General features: G+C 43.9%; 7 protein-coding genes across 7 annotated transcripts; 3 read left to right on the top strand and 4 right to left on the bottom strand.

Moving 5' to 3' along the window:
• Positions 1–1691: 1691 nt before the first annotated feature.
• Positions 1692–3707, top strand: AWJ20_508 (uncharacterized protein; the record flags this gene model as incomplete). Its single annotated transcript, XM_018882197.1, has 1 exon — positions 1692–3707. The coding sequence occupies one exon, from the start codon at positions 1692–1694 to the stop codon at positions 3705–3707; it is 2016 nt and encodes a 671-aa protein (XP_018734736.1).
• An 87-nt stretch (positions 3708–3794) lies between these two features.
• On the top strand, positions 3795–6791 carry VPS8 (CORVET complex membrane-binding subunit VPS8; the record flags this gene model as incomplete). The annotated part of the gene is made up of 1 exon (XM_018882208.1): positions 3795–6791. One exon carries the CDS (start codon positions 3795–3797, stop codon positions 6789–6791), a length of 2997 nt encoding a protein of 998 aa, XP_018734737.1.
• A 287-nt stretch (positions 6792–7078) lies between these two features.
• AWJ20_510 (putative cystathionine beta-lyase) lies at positions 7079–8254 on the bottom strand (the record flags this gene model as incomplete). Its single annotated transcript, XM_018882220.1, has 1 exon — positions 7079–8254. One exon carries the CDS (start codon positions 8252–8254, stop codon positions 7079–7081), a length of 1176 nt encoding a protein of 391 aa, XP_018734738.1.
• Positions 8255–8692: 438 nt separating this feature from the next.
• MRT4 (Mrt4p) lies at positions 8693–9244 on the bottom strand (the record flags this gene model as incomplete). The annotated part of the gene is made up of 1 exon (XM_018882230.1): positions 8693–9244. One exon carries the CDS (start codon positions 9242–9244, stop codon positions 8693–8695), a length of 552 nt encoding a protein of 183 aa, XP_018734739.1.
• Positions 9245–10006: 762 nt separating this feature from the next.
• On the top strand, positions 10007–10504 carry AWJ20_512 (uncharacterized protein; the record flags this gene model as incomplete). Its single annotated transcript, XM_018882241.1, has 1 exon — positions 10007–10504. One exon carries the CDS (start codon positions 10007–10009, stop codon positions 10502–10504), a length of 498 nt encoding a protein of 165 aa, XP_018734740.1.
• A 467-nt stretch (positions 10505–10971) lies between these two features.
• Positions 10972–11373, bottom strand: FUR1 (uracil phosphoribosyltransferase; the record flags this gene model as incomplete). Its single annotated transcript, XM_018882252.1, has 1 exon — positions 10972–11373. One exon carries the CDS (start codon positions 11371–11373, stop codon positions 10972–10974), a length of 402 nt encoding a protein of 133 aa, XP_018734741.1.
• An 842-nt stretch (positions 11374–12215) lies between these two features.
• Positions 12216–16613, bottom strand: NST1 (Nst1p; the record flags this gene model as incomplete). The annotated part of the gene is made up of 1 exon (XM_018882263.1): positions 12216–16613. One exon carries the CDS (start codon positions 16611–16613, stop codon positions 12216–12218), a length of 4398 nt encoding a protein of 1465 aa, XP_018734742.1.
• Between the last annotated feature and the right edge of the window lie 1682 nt (positions 16614–18295).

The following is an 18295-nucleotide window of genomic DNA, read 5'->3' on the forward strand; positions in this document are numbered from 1 at the left end:
ATGATCTTTGGTTTACGACAAAAAATGGTAGTCAGGAGGGCCAAATGTGATATTTCACAGAGGGCTCACTCGATTTTAAATGCTAAGAAGTTGTCACTATAGCAACCACTTTCCAAGCCTCTTCTTATTAATTGTCTCTTATGTATTCTTTAGTATTGATCTAATATATTACTCTATTTGTATTATGCTCGCTTATTCTTCATTAGATTTTCCAGAATAATGAAAGGATCCCCGTTGCTGAAAGTTGTTTTGACAGGGCGGTCAGTCTACGAGGACATAAAAATGTTTACATCTTTGTTTTTCAAGCAATAGTTCTCATCAGTTCTAACCTCGTATCTAAGAAGAAATAAACGTTTGCTGAACGCCTTCTTTATTTGTTTTTAATTTATATATTACGGTGTCCCTGTTCTCATACAGCTAGTCTAGTCTGGACATGAACAATCTCCTATGTAGTTGACGCCGGGACTAAAGACGACACAGCTGAAACGCCTGTGTTCGATGTGCCACTTGAGTCGACCCGGGAGTCCCTACGCAACCAGACCAAAAGTGGTCCACAGGTTCTCCTGAGACAACCTTCTTCGATACTAATTCCTTGATCAGAAGAACAGCTTAGCCGGTGATAGCTCCAAGCAAGGGAAGATGACTGGATGAGGTTCAAAACAGAACTCGGTAAGTGACAACATATTTGTACCCTTTTTCAGTAACACTTGGTCATATATTCTTATCTGAATATATGCAAACGAATATTTGGAACTACTGGGTTTACGCTGTTTCACTTCCCGCCCCATTAGCTGCAATCTTATGCAAGATAACCTTACTTGCATCTACAAAACATTTGAAGTATTATATTCCCTGCATATTTATGAGTGATTTGAGTCATATACTTAGTGGTCTTGTGGTTTGTCCTGAGTATGGTTATATTTGGCTAGCTAGTTATTGTATAGAGTTTTGCAATTTTTTCAGGCTGATCCACACCGATTTTTCATGGGTCAGACAACAGCTTCTTATCATAAAGATATCCTCCTGATTCCATTTTTTTTTGATTGTAGTTTGGTATAACATCTGTTTTTATCATCGAGTTATGTACTCAAAAAGACTATGGTTGTCTACTTTTTTATTTGTCAAAGGTTCCAGCGGAAACTCGAAGCTTAGTGTGGTGTAGTCTTTCAAAAGCCTACACAGTATGTGATATTCATTGCAGCCCTTACGTTAGCCTCTAATTTTTGCAATTGATTTGCACCAGGCAAAATGAGTTAATACATATTATTGATCATTGATATAAGCCGAAATTTATATCAACCACACAGACTTGATAATACTTGACCTGCAGATAGCATAGTCGCATTAATCAGGGAGAATATATATAAGCAGTCTCTTATAACATACTTGTGCCCCCAGCACAGACTCATAAATTAGGGAGAAATGTACAACTTATCGCTTTAAAAAAACATTTTTAGTCTCTCAAAAAGTCTGTCTATATTTATAACGGTGAGCCGGAGAATGGTCTGATATCGGTGGGATATATGCAGCTGATAAGATAGCGCCGTATCATCCAAACGTGGAGTCAGGTATGTAATCGTCTGCATTAGCCATATCCAACCATCTCTAATTCCATCCAAAACTGTTATTTATTTATCCAATTCAACCTTGGGGTACTGTTTATTAGCGATTAATGGAATCAAAATCTTATAATGGAAGAAAGTTCTAAATCACCGGGATCTTCTGATGGTGATGATGTGGCATCAACTGCTTCACGGCCAGTTGATGAGCAAGAGATTTTTGGCCCTCACGACGATAGTCCCGCACTTCTTAATTCCAAGCTCGACAATTATGGTACGGGTCCTAATACTGACAATCTTGAGGATGCAGATGATTTCGGCGAGTTCATCTCAACAGCGTCCAGAAACGATGGCTTTCCAAACCAGTTCATGATTGACACATCAATCCCGAAATTCTACGAGCGGAAATCATCGACTGCTTCAATAACTCGATCCATCTCAACGGCATTTTCTCGACTAGATACAAGTAAACCTTATCAGCCTGTACAGGATAATTTCAACAATAATCATATCCTTGAGGGTGGTGGTACTGGATCTGGTGCTGTCACATCGTTTGAACCTCTTGAAATGGATAATCACAACGACTCTGATGTTGGTGGATCTGGCCCAGAATCCGGCCATGATGATGACTTGAATGATGTTAGTAATGAATCTCCCGAAGCAGATGAGTCTATAACCGAGCTTATTGATCAAGATCATGGGATTTCTGTTGATAACACGCGGGATATCAGTGAACCAGCCATCGACCAACCAACTATATCAAGGTCGTCAGAACCATATCATTTTCCTCGTAGGGACTCCTCCCCAGTACAATTGACACGTGTGGATCCCACTCCTATGGGTTCTGAATCGCCCATGTTAATATCATCCTCTACAGGGTCTCCTCTTATACAACCATCTACCCCTGAATCAATTAGAGGAAGACAGATTCACTCTATAGATGGTCGGTTCCACACTCGGATGAGCTCGAATACTAGCGGGTTGTCTGGTAATCTTTTTAATCGCCATCTAGATTCTGTAAGCTCCCTTTTGTTTGGGCGGTCTAGTGGGAATGTTTCTCCAAAAAAGAAAGACGGTGGACTCACCACACCTGTCAATGCCAATATTGAGACTATTTCTGGGAGTGCTAGCGACGAGTTACTCAGTGACCTTCCATATCAAAATACTCCATGGGAGCCAGTGAGATGGAGCAAATTACGTAAAATCTCAAATCAACTTTATTCAGAGTCGGCTCACGCCTTGTATGGACAACCAACATGCGTCTACCCTGCATCTTTTATAGCGGTGGGAATGAGTCGTGGCCATGTCCTTATTTTTGACTATCAACAGAATCTTAAACATGTTTTAGGTTTGAAAGCCAAGCTCCCTGAATGGGGTGAAGTCACTTCTCTGGCTGTGTCTTTTGACCACACATTTGTTGGAGTAGGTTACTCACAAGGACATATTGTTACTTGGGAACTTGCCAAGCCAAATAATCCCAATATTCATATTTATCCGCTTGAAAATAATTTCGACATTAAGCCCAATGACGATAAGGAGGGCCATATAAAGGGTGCTTCTGTTATCCACCTTGCGTTCATTAACAAGCGCCATAGCGCTCTTATTTCTGCTGATTCCAGAGGTATGGCATTTGCTCATGATACAGTTCGGAATATAAGGCGTCATGTAAACACCAAACGAATTCTTGGCAGATACAGACCTCAACCCAATACAAAAAACAGGCCTATGACTATATTTGCATGTGCACCGCGACCCACAGGCCATAATCCACTTCCAGAAGACCTCGGACTTGTAGCCATAATGACTCCCTACCTATTGGTAGTAGTGTCTATTCACCCACAGATTCGCACTCAGCTAAAACTGCCCAGAAGCAAAGAGATTAGTAGTTCTATGGGATTAAGTGCATGTCTGGCATGGTTCCCTGCTCCTACACCTACCCATATGTCAAAGCTCGCCTATAGTTGGTCGAATGTCGTACACGTCGTGGATGTCTCACTTGTCCGGGACCCTTTTACAGATGATCTAACAGCTGCATTTTCATCGACCCGTAAACTAGTATGCGATGAGTCGATTGTGGCAATACAATGGATTGATACAGTGGTAAGTTGGCGAGTATTCGCTTTGTTAGTGCTATACTCCCTGTTGTAAACTTTTTCTTCCAGTAGACTAACGAACAATTAGATTCTGTCGCTGGTGACAATTACCCAGCGGTTACTCATTGTCAATACCAAGACAATGACAATTCCAGAAACCGAGGACTTGCTGGATAAGCATATGGTACACCATGACTATTTCTCGTTTAACCTACACAATCTCCTAGTAAAGAGATCCGATTCTACTCTGCCGCAACCTGCTGTAATCGCTGATGCGTTCTATAACAGTATCCGGGGATATAAAGGTAGGCTGTTCCTGATGGGAAAGTATGAGTTTGTGATCGGCTCTTTGTCCAATTGGGCTGATAGATTACTGGACGTTATGGAGAGTGGAGGCTACATAAGGGCCATAAAACTGGCTACTGCTTACTATTTGGGTGAAGAAGACTTTGTATCGGTGGGATTACCCGCGGATGAAAGCGAACGGCATGCTGTTGTGCTCAGAAGCATCCCCAATCTGATATCTGCTTCTTTTGGTTATACATTTCAATCTGACCATCCGGATGAGGCCTCCATTGCTGGGCTTACTGATGCTTGCATTACAGCAGTAGTTGCCATGAATGAAACTGATCTATTGACAGATATATTTGAGCTATTTGAGCCAACTGCCTATCGTAAAATCTTTTTCGAACAGCTCTCATCATTCATTTATGATGGAGATATCAAATCACTCCCACCCAGGGTTTTTAAGGAACTTGTTCTTTTTTATTCGACCTCAAGTGACGTTTTGGAAGACCTAACGTGTAGACTTAGAACAGATACGCTGGATATTGATCTAATTTTCAGTTTATGTCGACAATACCACCTCCGTGATACACTAACCTATATTACAAATTGTGCATTGCGAGATTTCAAGACTCCTTTAGTGGATTTTGTAAACTTGATAGAGCAAGTATCATCTATAGGTGAGGCAAGTTCTCAAGTTGTGAAATCCGACACATTGGAATGGCAATCTACCAAGTCTAGAGAATCCACAGATGCAACTGACAACGTAGATTTAGAGCAATTGGTGCATGAGGCCGACAAGGTCTATCCATATCTGTCATACATCTTGACAGGCAGGATATACCCCACAGCACTTCTGTTCACAGATGAAGGTCTCTCATACTATGGCAAATGTGCTACCTACTATATGTTATTTTCGGGAAAAGTGAAGTCAGATACTGAAGTTCGGTTCCCATATCTCATAGCACTTATCAACTACAACAGCTCTGCATTCTTTGCAGCGTTGAATGAAGGTTTTGAGGATACGTTTATGAATGGCAGTGATAGAATCGAAGATGGTGATATATATCCTCCAGAGGAGCTTGCTTTTGGTTCAACTGTTAGTAGACAGCTTATTATCAATATCTTGCTTGACGTTTTTTATGACGAATCTAATGGATTGGGACCGGATAAACGGATCTTTTTGGATATATTTATTGCTCGCAACTACCCGAAGTACTTGCAGTTCATTCTTCTACCAGGAAAAGTCCTTTCTAAAATTCTTTACGAACTATGTTATTGGAACGATGCATCATTAAAAGAAGAGAGAGAGATTGCAGTCAACTCTTTGTTGACAAAATTTAAACCCCCAGATCTAGAGAATCTAACGGCAACTCTTTATGAAGTCAAGTTCCATTCAATTCTGATTTATCTTTTCCGGTCAGAAAAGAAGTACACTAAGCTTTTGGAGGTTGCATTTGAATCGGTCAGGGTCAATGAGTTAGAAGCAGACCGGTTATTTGACATAATTGAAGAATGTCTTCAAAACACCAGAGGAATGAGTCAAACGAAAGAGCGTGGCAACTTGGATCGATTACTGGGATCACATTTTGAGATGCTAGTGGAACTAGATAGCGAGAGACTGGTGCAGTTAGTTAGTAAATTCTGCGCTCATATTCATGACTTGGTCTTTAAGCTCAATAGCGAAGGCTTACAACTGCGTTATCTGAATATCTTATTCAAAGCAGTCGGGAAGAGTGATTCTCAAGGACAAAAGTTCCTTCCAACTCTACGCACACGCACGCTTTATATTTCACTTTTGGCCAAAAACAATAACAGTGCAGAGATCTACCGCTTATTAAGTACTATTTTGACGTCAACTAGTGACGTAGACCTCCCCAGCATTGTTGACAGTTTAATTTCATCCAAAAGTATTGACTCGCTAGTTCTGTTACTTGAGAGACAGGGCAGAATAGGCGAAGCGATGATTTACCTACTCGATCACATTCTGTTCCTAAACGACGAGTACATGCTGAAGCCAACTGAATCGGAGTCTGGTTTAAACGAACATTTATCTCCTGAGGTAACGAAACTTGAGGATCAGCTATCGAGATATACAGCTATTGGAGTCAATTTATGTCTTGATGATGAGCGCCGTGGTACACAAGGAGAATCCCAGAACCCTGGAGAGGCAGTATGGATTCGATTGATAGACACTTTGATTGATCTTCTTAAGGATACACTTTCTGATGACAAAGAAAAAGCATTATCATTAGAACACCAAAAGCAGTTCAAGCACTCGCTACTTCGACAGGCACTCTCTGCTTTGTTGGGCTCACCAGCTAACATTAATGGATTCCAGCACGATGCAACTATTGTCCGAATATTTAGATCGATATTGGCCCCTGAGTCGACGAAGACTAGAACGGTTGGTAGCCTCCGACCATTGCTTGATGACATGTTCTCCGCTTATAATTATCAACACACCATGTTGTGTGTTGTTGAGGAAATCCTAGACTCAGATACTTATCTAAGTTTACTCGACCTGGTTAGCGAGAGGTTGAAGGGTTGGAAGGTTTCAAAATCAGGCGAATGTGAAGGATGTGGAAGGAAAGTTGTTGGAGTTGGTGTAGACGCCGAATGGCTCTATAGCCAATGGGAGAAGAGACAGAAAGAAAAGACAGTCGCTGGCTTCAATGGCACTGTCCGCAAGGATAAAGGCAAAAGTAAATATCTGAAGCCGACAGTTTCCAACGACACAAGCCGTGAGCAAGATGAGATCTTGATCGTGTTCAAATGTGGACACACTTACCACAAAGGATGTCTGAAACGACTGGGCAATGTTGACGAGATCAAATGTATTATATGTGGCTAAGTATGGTGTATTTATTATTTTAATTGTATATTATTATTCATAATCGCACAATTCCATTCATTCAGGGGTCCTGAACGCGAACATAAAATCGTTCCCCGCTTCGCTCGAATCGAAGACTCCATCCTCGCTGCCTCCGGCGGCTGGGGCTCTGCCCCAGACCCCGTGGCTCCTCTCGCTTCGCTCGAGTCGTTGCTCGGGGAGATGAAACACAAGCTGGTTTGGGGAGGGAAGAGACAAAACTAAATTCAAAGAAGTGCTTTTTTATAATTTCACTTAAATAAAGAAAATTACTGAAGAGCACGAACAAGGTCTCCAATGAGGTCATTGGTATCCTCAAGACCGATAGAGACACGCAGGAGACTTTCACTGACGCTCATGTCGGTCATACATCTCCACTCGATGAGACTCTCGGCACCACCTAGCGAGGTAGCATGATGGAACAATTTTAGCTTGGACGGGAAGTAGCGAGCGGTTTCTCTGTCTTTCAGTTCAATAGAGAACACAGGAGGACCGCCTAATGGCAGTTGCTTCTTAACAAAGTCTTCAGTTTGTAAAGAAGAATGATAGATCTTTTCAAGCTTTGGAAGTTTACTGATGTTGTCAGCCAAGTATTTGACAATCTTGTTAGCACTCTCATATTGAAGTCTAATGCGGTAGTGATAAGTTCGCAGCGAACGAAGTAATAACCAAGATTCTAAAGAACCAGGACTGGCACCAGTAAAGTCTCTGTCAGACATCAATGCACTAGCAACCTTCTCATCTTTGGAAACAAGAATTCCAGACAACAGATCAGAGTGACCGCCAAAGTACTTAGTACCAGAATGCATGACCATATCAACACCCAAGCTCCAGGGATCTTGCAAAGGAGGCGGAGCAAAAGTGGCATCTAAAACTAGAAATGCACCTCTGGAATGGGCAATCTTAGCATAATGCTCAATATCAAAAGCCAGTCCAGTTGGGTTGACTGGTGATTCAAGATGGATAATATCACCTTTCTGAAGAAGCTCAGGATCAGTATCCAAATTGTGGTGAACCTTGGTTCCAAAGTTTCTCTGGTAAATTTTCAATAAAGAATGGCATCCATGATAACCGTCTCCAATAAAGACATTCTTAGGATTATAATGCAAAAGCATGGCATGGAAGGCAGAAAGTCCTGAGGAGAATAGAACAGCATGACCGTCAAGAATCTCGCCAAGAATCTTCTCTGCTCTTAAAACACTTCTATGAGAAATACGTGAGTAGATATGGTCCTGTCTGTCATAAGCAGTAGACACTTCTCTAGCAGTTTGGAGCTTTGAAGGGTCGCTATTGTACCGATAGGTAGTTGAAACATGAATAGGTGGAGCCACATCAGTAGTCAGAGCAAGCTCGTCGTCGCCATGAATACCAATTGTGCTAACGCCAAACTCTTCGTGAAGGCTAGTTTTAGCCAGATGATCTTCCAATGAGTACAATTCAGACATTCTAACAAAATTAAAATATATTCTTGGAAGATTGATAAAATGGATATTAATTTAACCAGGTCTGACTCACTTCCCCAAGATATATATCCGGAGAAATCACGTGGATAGTCACTCTCCTGCAGATCAAACCCGGATCATATCCGAAGTCCGGGGATCAAAAGCTACTAATAACCGAACTCTTTCATCCACTTTAAATCCATCACCAATCCAAATTCAATACAAATAAACCCACAATTCCTCTCCCCACACACAACTGCACCCGTTCCGTTCCCCTAACGCAACGACTCGAGCGAAGCGAGAGGAGCCACGGGGTCTGGGGCAGAGCCCCAGCCGCCGGAGGCATTCAGACCCCCTTCAGATCCGGAACCCGGACCGAAAATAGCGAGGACGATCAATAAAACGAACATTAGAATATATAATAAAATACGTAATAAGTGTCTATTCAGTTTGCACCTCGCTGGCCTCGCGGTCGTAGTAGGCAACCAGGACGATTTTGAACTCGGAGCAGGCAATACCGAACTGCTTGAGCAGTCTAGTTTGCTTACCATCAAGAACCTGGCCCTCTGTACAAACAGTATGGTCGCCAGAAAGTACAACCTTACCAGCCTTGAGTTGAGTTGGAACACCCAAGGATCTGATAGTAGACTCTAAAGAGTGTGCCAGAGGAACATCATCCTCAGCAGGAATCTGACCACCTCTGGAGTACACGATACCAGCGGGAATTGTGAATGTTAGGGGAGCAACAATACCAGCACGAGCGAAATCAGACTTGACAAACGACTCGAAATAGTCTCGTACAACTTGAGGTTCCTCGTCAGTCATTAACAAACCAACGTCTCCACTCATATGCTTAGTTAATTGGGCAAGGTTCTCTCTGTGTTCCTCCTCGGGAGTTCTACCAAGAGCCTTTTGCATGACTCTGGTTCGGCCAAACAGGATCTTGCTTCCCTTCCAGTCCTGTCTAATGGTCTTCAGGAAAGTATTACGCATGTTATCGACTCTGAATACCCAGGTATAGGCGTATTTGTCTACGTTCTCTTTGATATCATCTCCTATCCGCTCTTTATCCTGACGGGTCTTTTTGTCGGTTTTCGTGAGATTCACTATTATCTGTTAGTCATTTTTCCTCACTCTCTTGATATACAACTCTCCTACTAATAGAAACAGGATCGCAAACGGGAAAAACCACAATTTTTCAGGGCCAGAGCTCTAGCCACACAAATGCAGTACTGAATCCGCCATATGCCACCAGTTGAGCTCTTTATCCACACAAACATCCACCCGTCTGGTCTCCGCCTGCCTCGCAAACCCCACAAAAAACTTACCGAGCTTGGATCTCTTGGATTTGGGCATTTTTTCACTGTGTTCCTGATATTTTCGAGAATGGAAAAAGATCAAAAATAAATTTCAGCTCTTCATGCAGGTCGATCTGGCACGCATATTTTTTTGAAAACCAAAATCAGCCACTTATGCTCCGGGGGTCCTGAAGCCTCCGGCGGCTGGGGCTCTGCCCCAGACCCTGTGGCTCCTCTCGCTACGCTCGAGTCGTTCCGTCGACGGTCCAGTCGCTCCGCGAAGCGGAGCACAACCAGGGTCTGGGGCGGAGCCCCAGCCGCCGGAGGCAAAGTGGACCCCTACCGAGTATATAGTGCCGCGCAGTGCAGGAGTATAAATATGCAGGTAAATTTTCAGATCGCATTTTTTCTTCTCTTCATCTTTTTTGATCACTCGTGGAGTAGCAGGTGTCTTTTTATGAGTATTTCTGAGGATGATTTGATCCGATTCCATCAGGCCCATTTCGGGTTTCTGCCTGACCGAGAACTTGTGTCTTGGGACGCGAATGGCGACGATAGTGTTAATCGTGCTGGTGAAGCTGAACAGCCAGATGTGTACTATGAAGACGGCACTGTGAGAACTATCACCGACGAAGAGATCAAATTCTTTCGTGATTCTGAGTTGAGACAGAGAGAGCTTGCTCGTCAGCTGAAAACAGGTATTAAATCAGGTGCTGCTAGTAACTCTGGCAAAGATTCAGAAAGCGAATTTGCGTCAACTTTTCGGCCGGCTAGTGTTGAAGAAACAAAGCCATATACGCCAATTTCCAATGATAGTAGCAGTTATAGGGCTGTATTTGGTTTGTACGAATCGTACATCCAGCGGTTGGACGATGAATGTGATGCCAATTTCATCAATGTCTGCCGTAAGCGCAAAGTTCAGCACTATTATCCAGTCCTGCCTCTTTCACAATAAGTAAGTTTTCAATCTTCGTATGGGTGTTTAAGCTTGTCGAAACGAGTCGAGTAAATACTGCTAGCTTCAGATACAAAATGATGAAAAACCAGTCATCCTTAACCATATTTCATGCGCCAACCATTATTGTCATTTCCGGCGCATGGAGCTGATGACCAAAATTGGGTAATTCTGAAACTCTGAAAGCTGCTATTGTTATGTCAAGAAGCTTTACTAACAAACTGTCAGAATTGATTTGTAGGAGGAACTGTCTCTGGACTGAACTTGGCCCTATTGTCTAGTAGTTATGCGAACCAGAAGTCATTTTACTGTTCAAATAGCTAGCTGCTTATTTATTCTTACTATTATTTATTTGCTTTGACTTTCTTATTAATTTATTCATTTATTTATTAACTGTTTCCTTACGAAATCCTATTCGTATGAGAGGTGTATTCAACATCATATGTTTAATACTTGTAATTTACAAATTAAATGCAGTAGTAACGGTCGCCAAAATCACCTAGACCGGGAGTGATGTAGCTGTTGGCGTCCAATCCATCATCAACAACACCTGTTACGATTCTAACCTTGGGGAACTTGGCAGTGAAGTTCTTAATTCCCTCAGGAGAAGCTATAAGATTCAAAAACACAATGCGCTCTTGGACTACTCCTCGAGACAGGAGAACGTCGACTGCCATCATAGCAGACCCACCTGTTGCCAGCATGGGATCTAATAAGAATACATATCTCTCAGAGATATCTTCTGGAAGCTTATCGTAGAACAGCTTTGGTTTAGTAGTTTCTTCGTCTCTTTGGATCAAAATCTTTCCAATTCTCACCGATCTACAGCAGTCTCTCAAACCTTGTTCCATAGACTCACCAGCTCGCATAATGGACACTCCACAAATCTTACCCTCGAAAGAGACGCCATCAAACAAGGTTCCAAGAGGTGTTGAAACGGTTTCTGGCTTCACTGGGAGTTGATTGAGACCCTCTTCAACCAGCAGTCGAATGATTCGATCCGAGTAGAAGATGAAATCACTCCGAGGAGTGTCTCTGTCACGAATAATTCTATTAAAAACTGTTAGATAATGCAATGACTCCAATTATGATCTTGTAATAACATCACTTACGTGTATAAACCACGGAGTTGGTTAGACTGGGGAAGAATTGATACAGTATTTGGAAATGACATGTTAATTATTGTGTCTGAAGTGCAAATCACCCGCTTTTTTTAACTTCTGTATTATTATATATTTTACATGCACTGATAAGAGGGCCCTAACCCGCAGCGAATTGCCCGCGGTCAATACCAACTGATAAACTGGCGATAAAATTGATCAGGACCGAGGTGTAGATTTCGATATGATAGAGGTCGAAGTGAATTGGTCTGACGTTAATTTCTCATCAGCTGGGGAATCATTGCCAACTGCTGTGTTCAGTTTGTGGTCACAAATCAGAAATCCAATCTATAAGTTTGACCCTGCTGGATTAGATAAAGCATAGATATCATGATAGTTTAAATGACTTGAATTTTTATTTTTTGTTTTTGTTTTCTATAATAATATTATTTTATTTATTATAGTTTTGTAGTTTTGTGCCTGTGCTGCTATTGTGAACACAAGAGACTCGAATGTAGGGAAATGATCTGCAATTGCTGGATTAATAGTCCAGCCACTTTACTCAGATAAAATATAGATGTCATAATATCATTAGAATATATAGCTATGATTTAGAGAACACTTGCTAGACGTACTGGCCAGTTGTTTGTATTGGTAGATGCTGGGTTTGAAGCCTGGTCTGTTTGGAGTCCAGGTGCAGCAGACACCGTTGGAGACACTATAGAGCTCTGGGAGACTGACCTACGAGCAATTGGATTGTACTTGAGATGTGTAACTAATCCAAGGTTGTCTCGTAAAAAGTCAAACCTGCCAGTAGCACCAGTAGATTCTTCATAAACACCTGCACAAGCATTGTGAAACTCATTCTGGGTGAAAGTCAATGATCCACCCAGTTGCTTGAGAGCGCCATGATATAGAACTTGAGCTGGGACATATCCATCGGCATTGGTCCATCCATCCTTTGCTAAAGTCTGGTAGGCAGCCATGGCAGCTCGATAGATGGTGATGTGGGATGAGGGATAATGAGATAGAGATGGTTGAGGTGGTGGTGGCTGGTGAGATGGCATCACTGGTTGTTGAGAAAGTTGCTGTGGAAGCATCGTATTCCATGGAGTTGACCCATTGATAGAATTCATATTCAAATTCGGTGTTCCAGAGGTTGACCACATGTTTGATCCGATGCTAGAAGTTCTACGTCCAAAAGGACTCCAGTCAGATGAGGATGAACTTGTCTTGGTATCGAAAAGTGATCCTGAAAACAACCGTCCCGAGCCAAAACCATTAGTAGCAGTAGGAACAGGACCCGGTGCAACATTTGCAGTAGTGGCATTAGTAATAGGAGACATTACATCAGAAGTGTTGATAGGGAAAGCCGAGTTCGACTCGTCATCTTCTAACAGGCTGCTACCACCAATAATCCGGTTAAGCTCGTCGACTGGGTTTTCATCTTCCAGGTCTTGATTACTGGATGCTGCACTAGGACGTTTGATTGGGGGTTGTTGTTGCTGTTGTTGTTGTCGAGGCTGCTGTTGTTGTTGTTGCTGAGACTGCTGAAGCTGTTGAAGTAACGGTTGTGTCTGTAGAGGTTGAGCCATAGAAGCAGACGGTGAAGTCACAGAAGAGCCATTTGTATAGCCAAGAACATTTAAAAGTGCCATAGGAGACTGGGTATTCGACATAGCTGGTGGTTGAGGGATTGGAGCTTGGCCGGGAGACGCTGATGTCAGATACGAGTTCCAGGCAGCAACTGGATGAAGTCCAGGTTGCTGCTGCGGTTGCTGCTGGGGTGGAGCTTGCTGGAATGGCAGTTGTCCATACGACGAAGGAAGATGTTGCTGTTGCTGTTGCTGTTGCTGAGGAGGCAGTCCTTGACCAGTTGGATATGGCTGTTGTTGGATTGGCTGTGTCATACTATGAGGAAGAGTGGGAAGTGCAATAGGTGTACCAGATTGAGGTGATCCACTTGAAGAAGTCGCAGTTGAGGTGCTAACAACTGGTTCACTGTTAGCCAATTGTTGATGCATCTGTAAACTAGCAAGAAGCTGCTTTTGATGCTGTTGTTTAGCAGCAAGTTCAGTCTTTTGGACTGTTTCTTGTGCCAATTGAATACGTCTAGCATCTTCTTCTTGAGCTTCTTTTTCTTGTTTCTTGCGCAGTTCTTCAGCCTCCTTAGCCAATCGTTTTTTCTCTGCCTCTTCCTCTTTAGCCTTTTTAACTCTTGCCTCTTCTTCAGCTCGTAGCCTACGAGCCTCTGCTTCTTTTGCTTCTTTCTCCCGTCGACGTTGATTTTCCTTTTCCTCTCTCTCGCGTCGCTTCCGTTCTCGTTCAGCTTCACGCTTCCGTTCTTCTTCAAGCTTCTTTTTTCGTTCCTCCTCCTGCAGTTTCTTCTGTTCCAGTTTCTTTTGTCGAGCCAACTCCTGCTTCTTAGCTTGTTCAGCTTTTAAAGCAGCTTCAGCTTGAGCTTTTTCTGCCTCCTTTCTAGCTTTTTCTTCTTCTTTAGCTAACTTTTGTTGACGTTTTTTGTCTTTTTTCTTTTCTTTTTCCTTTAGCTTTTTCAATTCACGCTCTTCCTTGAGTCTATTCTCTTCTTCCAATTCTTCGAGCAACTTCTTCTGTCTTTCTTGAGCAACCTTTTCACGATATGCATTAAGAACACGCTGCTCAAACATCCGAGCCGCGAATATTTGCAGCATTCGTCGTCCTTCCGCCATGCGTTGCTCTTCAGACACTGGTGGATCATCCTCTTCGTCATCATACTCATCGTCGTCATACTCGTCGTCCATTTCATCGTCGTATTCGTCGATGTAATCCACATCGTCATCTTCTTCTTCCTCTTCCTCATCCAAGTAATCATGCTCGTCATCTTCACCCTCCTCGTCGTCATACTCTTCCTCATACTCGTTGGCAGCAGCTAAAGCTTCCTCTTCACGAGCCATTCTTCTACCAGCCAACTCTTCCATCATATCAATGAAATTCTTCCCATTGTTTTTGATAAGGTCGTCAGCCACTGTCAGAATGCCTCCTTGAATAGTCAAACTGCTACCAAAGTTATACAGGTCAGAATCACCGCCAGTCGGCTCTGACGCAGATGCTTCTGTTGGTACCTTGGCCAAGGCTGTAGAAGCAGACGATGAACCTGTTCCATCAATACCTTCTGCAATAGCTTCATCAGCAGCTGCTTCTGGAACAGAATTATCGTCGTTACCATTCAATGATGCCGTCGTTGCAGATGTACTCGCACTACCTGCTGAGTTATCTGTATTAGTACCAGAAGAGGCGGAAGCTGCTGCTGCTGCTCTTATAGCATCAGCGACAACTACATCCGATTCCTCAGGAGGCCATATCTTGGTATTACAAGGTCCACCATCCATATTATGTTTCCGACGACCCTTTAAAATACTCTGGAACAGAACATAATCTGCTCTGGAGGGAGGTTTCTTACTTTTAAAATCAACCCCTGCTGCTTCAAGCTCTTCTCGATGATGTTCCATTAAATGAATGACATGCTCTTGCTCATCTTGGTCAGCATCCAAATACTGCTTTTTTGCATTATCATAGTCGTACAGTTGTTGTGCATCGTCTTCACCATCATAAACCTCGTCAGACTCGTATTCTTCCTCAATATATTCATCTTCAGATAACGACTGACCTTCAGAATAATTGTCTGGTAACTCTTGTATACGTTGATCAGTGGAATGGTCGTGATTAAAGTGGCCATGACTATGAGAAGGATAGCTGCGACTATGTGTACTATGAGGACTATGAGCATTCGAGCCACCATTAGAATTGCTAACGGAATTACTATACCTTCGTGGACCATGCTCGTGCTCGTGTTCAGTGAAATGACTATGACTATTACCACGACTGCGGTTAGCTCTTTGATTGTGGTTATGGCTGTGATGGTGGTCGTGATTATGAACATGACCATGTGGATGACCGTGATTATGAGCATGGTTGTGACCATGGTTATGTCCATAGTGGCCATGGCCATGGCCATGAAGATGTGCATGGTCATAGTCGTCATGATGATCATGACCATACGGATTAGCCAATGGCAGACCCTTGCCAAAGCTCTGAGGCACTCCTTTTTCCGAGTACATTTCCAATTCAGCATAATAAGCATCATATAAAGCCTCCAACTCCTCTTCGATAGCAATTCTCTTTCTACCACACACAGAACAACTACAGCTATTTCGTTGCTGGTCTTTCATTATCTGCAGAACAGTGTCCTTTTCGATCTTGACCAAATCACGACGCTCGTCTTCCGACAAAGTCAGCCAGAACTCTTTAATGCGCTCACGCTCCTCCTCAGACGAAGTGTCCCAGATTCGGTCGCCCTTATTCTGCTTTTTAGAAGATCCAGCCGACTTTTTCGATGATTGCTGCATCTGTTGTTGCTGTTGCTGCTGTTGTTTCTGCTGCTGTTTATATTGTTGTTGAACATGGTTAGAAATCATAGCTGCTGAGCTCGGACTGCCTCCACCAGCGACCTCGGCAGCCGCTGTAGCAGCCGAGACAATAGACTGAGGCGACGAAAAGTCGATATTGTTGATAGTTATTCCATTTCCGTCTTTATGAACCTGTACAGAGTTTGTATTCGACATAGCATCAGCGTCAGCATTCGCAGCTGACGAGTTCTTCGACTTTTTCTTCTTCTTTTTCTTCTTCTTGGACGAGCTCGTTCCAGCCGTAGCAGCTGATTTCGCTTCTTCAGTATTCGCATCTTTTGGAACATACTCGAAATCGATATTATCGCCAGCAACATACTGGATATCATCAGGATCAAAGTCCGAATATTCGTCGTCATTTTCGTTGCTATCATTTCGTTCTGGCAGACTTCCTGCTGGTGACGCATTTGTCGCCGACGAGCTCGAAGTTTTGCGAACTCTCGGCACTGTAATCACCCTGGACCCGTCTCTCGAGTAAATGGCCTTGGCACCAGGTTCAATCGGTTTCGTGAACGCCGGGGCCGCCGAGGCCACTGCCTCCTGCAGAATGGGCGTAATCATCTGGTTCCACTGTTAGACCACAATTCTCAGCCACTGGGGCCCTGCCTCCGGCGGCTGGGGCTCTGCCCCAGACCCCGTGGCTCCTGCTTCGCAGGAGATTCTGCTGGGACCGTCGACGGAACGAATCGAGCGCAGCGAGATGAGCAGCGGGGTCTGGGGCGGAGCCCCAGCCGCCGGAGGCACACGCCTCCCAGAAGATACTGTAACTTACCTAAAGAGCCTCTCCTGGCGAATGGATGTGATTTGGAGTGTCGTAGTCGTGGGTATTGTGGTTCGCGAGTGTGATCCGGGTGCGGGAAGTATCGTAGATGCTCGTGTGATCTATTGCTGAAACTGTTAGAAGGAGGAAGGACGGCCAATTTGGCGGCTGGTTATGTCAGGGGGTGTCACTTACGGGTACTGGTGTTCAGGACAGAGCTACGAAGTGTGTTTTGAAGGGGGTTCAGAGACGTTTCAGGGCGTTGAGACCCTGTTAACTAACTGGCTGGCTGGAAACAGAGGCGGGTTGACTGCCGCTGGAAACGCCGAGTTTCGCTCTTTTTCAAATCTAACAGGACTCAAGCAAGGACTAGTATCGAGGTCCGCAATATACACACTACCAGTGCGCTCTAAGAAGTCGTAGTTATAAGCTTACCATACATAAGCCGTGGATAGGAGCCAGGTGGTTGTGGGTATTGATCCAAATTATCTATGCAAAATGAACTGGTTTAAGTTCGTGCTGTATACAGTGATATATATCGCCCGTCAACTCACTACTTGTCGCCAAAATCTCCACACCGACCCCGTTAACAGACTAGCCAATGCACCTCTCGCTGCCAATACAATTTTATACACTGCACCGCTTCAAAACGTACATGAATAGAATGAATGAATTGGGACCAGTAACCCTGTCAGTAGCCGCGCCGGCGCTCTCATCCCCCCTGGATCGCTCGCTACCTTAATGGTCTCAGGGGGTCTGCCTCCGGCGGCTGGGGCTCCGCCCCAGACCCTGGTTGCTCCTCTCGCTGCGCTCGAGTCGTTGCGTGGGGAGGGTGGGCTGCTTGGAATGGTGCTGAGAGCTCGCGGGGAAATGGCAGACTGGAGGGGGTACGCTCAGGGGGCCTGACGGAACGACTCGAGCGCAGCGAGAGGAGCAACCAGGGTCTGGGGCGGAGCCCCAGCCGCCGGAGGCAGACCCCCATCCCCGAGTGCCCCAATTGACCGGGTTTCGGATTGTGGTGATTATACGGACCCTGCTTGGGTTTCATGTAATGAAGTGAGCAGATCAGCTCAGGTGTGGCTCGAGAGTCTGAAAAATAAAAAAAAGTAAGAAAAAAAAAGGCATTTAACATATCTAATGGTAAACGAGATGGGAATCGAGTAGTAATTACTGCTAATGGAAGTGTAGAGGGAGAAGAAAGAAGAGATTGGAAGAGAGTGGAGAAGTGGACCTCGGAGTAGAGACGCTGGCTAGCTGGGCACCTGGCACGGCTTGGGCATGTATCAGGTTCACCTCTTTCGTGGATGGACAATGGCCCTAAAAAGTCAAATTTCTGTTTATATTTCGATTTCGGAGACTGCTAAGAACTTTGGACTTGATTTATTGAAAAACAAAATAAAAATTTGGACCCAATTGGAAGAGTAAAGCTCTGGAAGTCTGGCTCGATTGGCCGTTGGCTGGTCAGCATGGGGAGCTGATTGAA

Source organism: Sugiyamaella lignohabitans, chromosome A (genome assembly GCF_001640025.1).
Source record: "Sugiyamaella lignohabitans strain CBS 10342 chromosome A, complete sequence".
Classification (NCBI taxonomy): domain Eukaryota; kingdom Fungi; phylum Ascomycota; class Dipodascomycetes; order Dipodascales; family Trichomonascaceae; genus Sugiyamaella; species Sugiyamaella lignohabitans.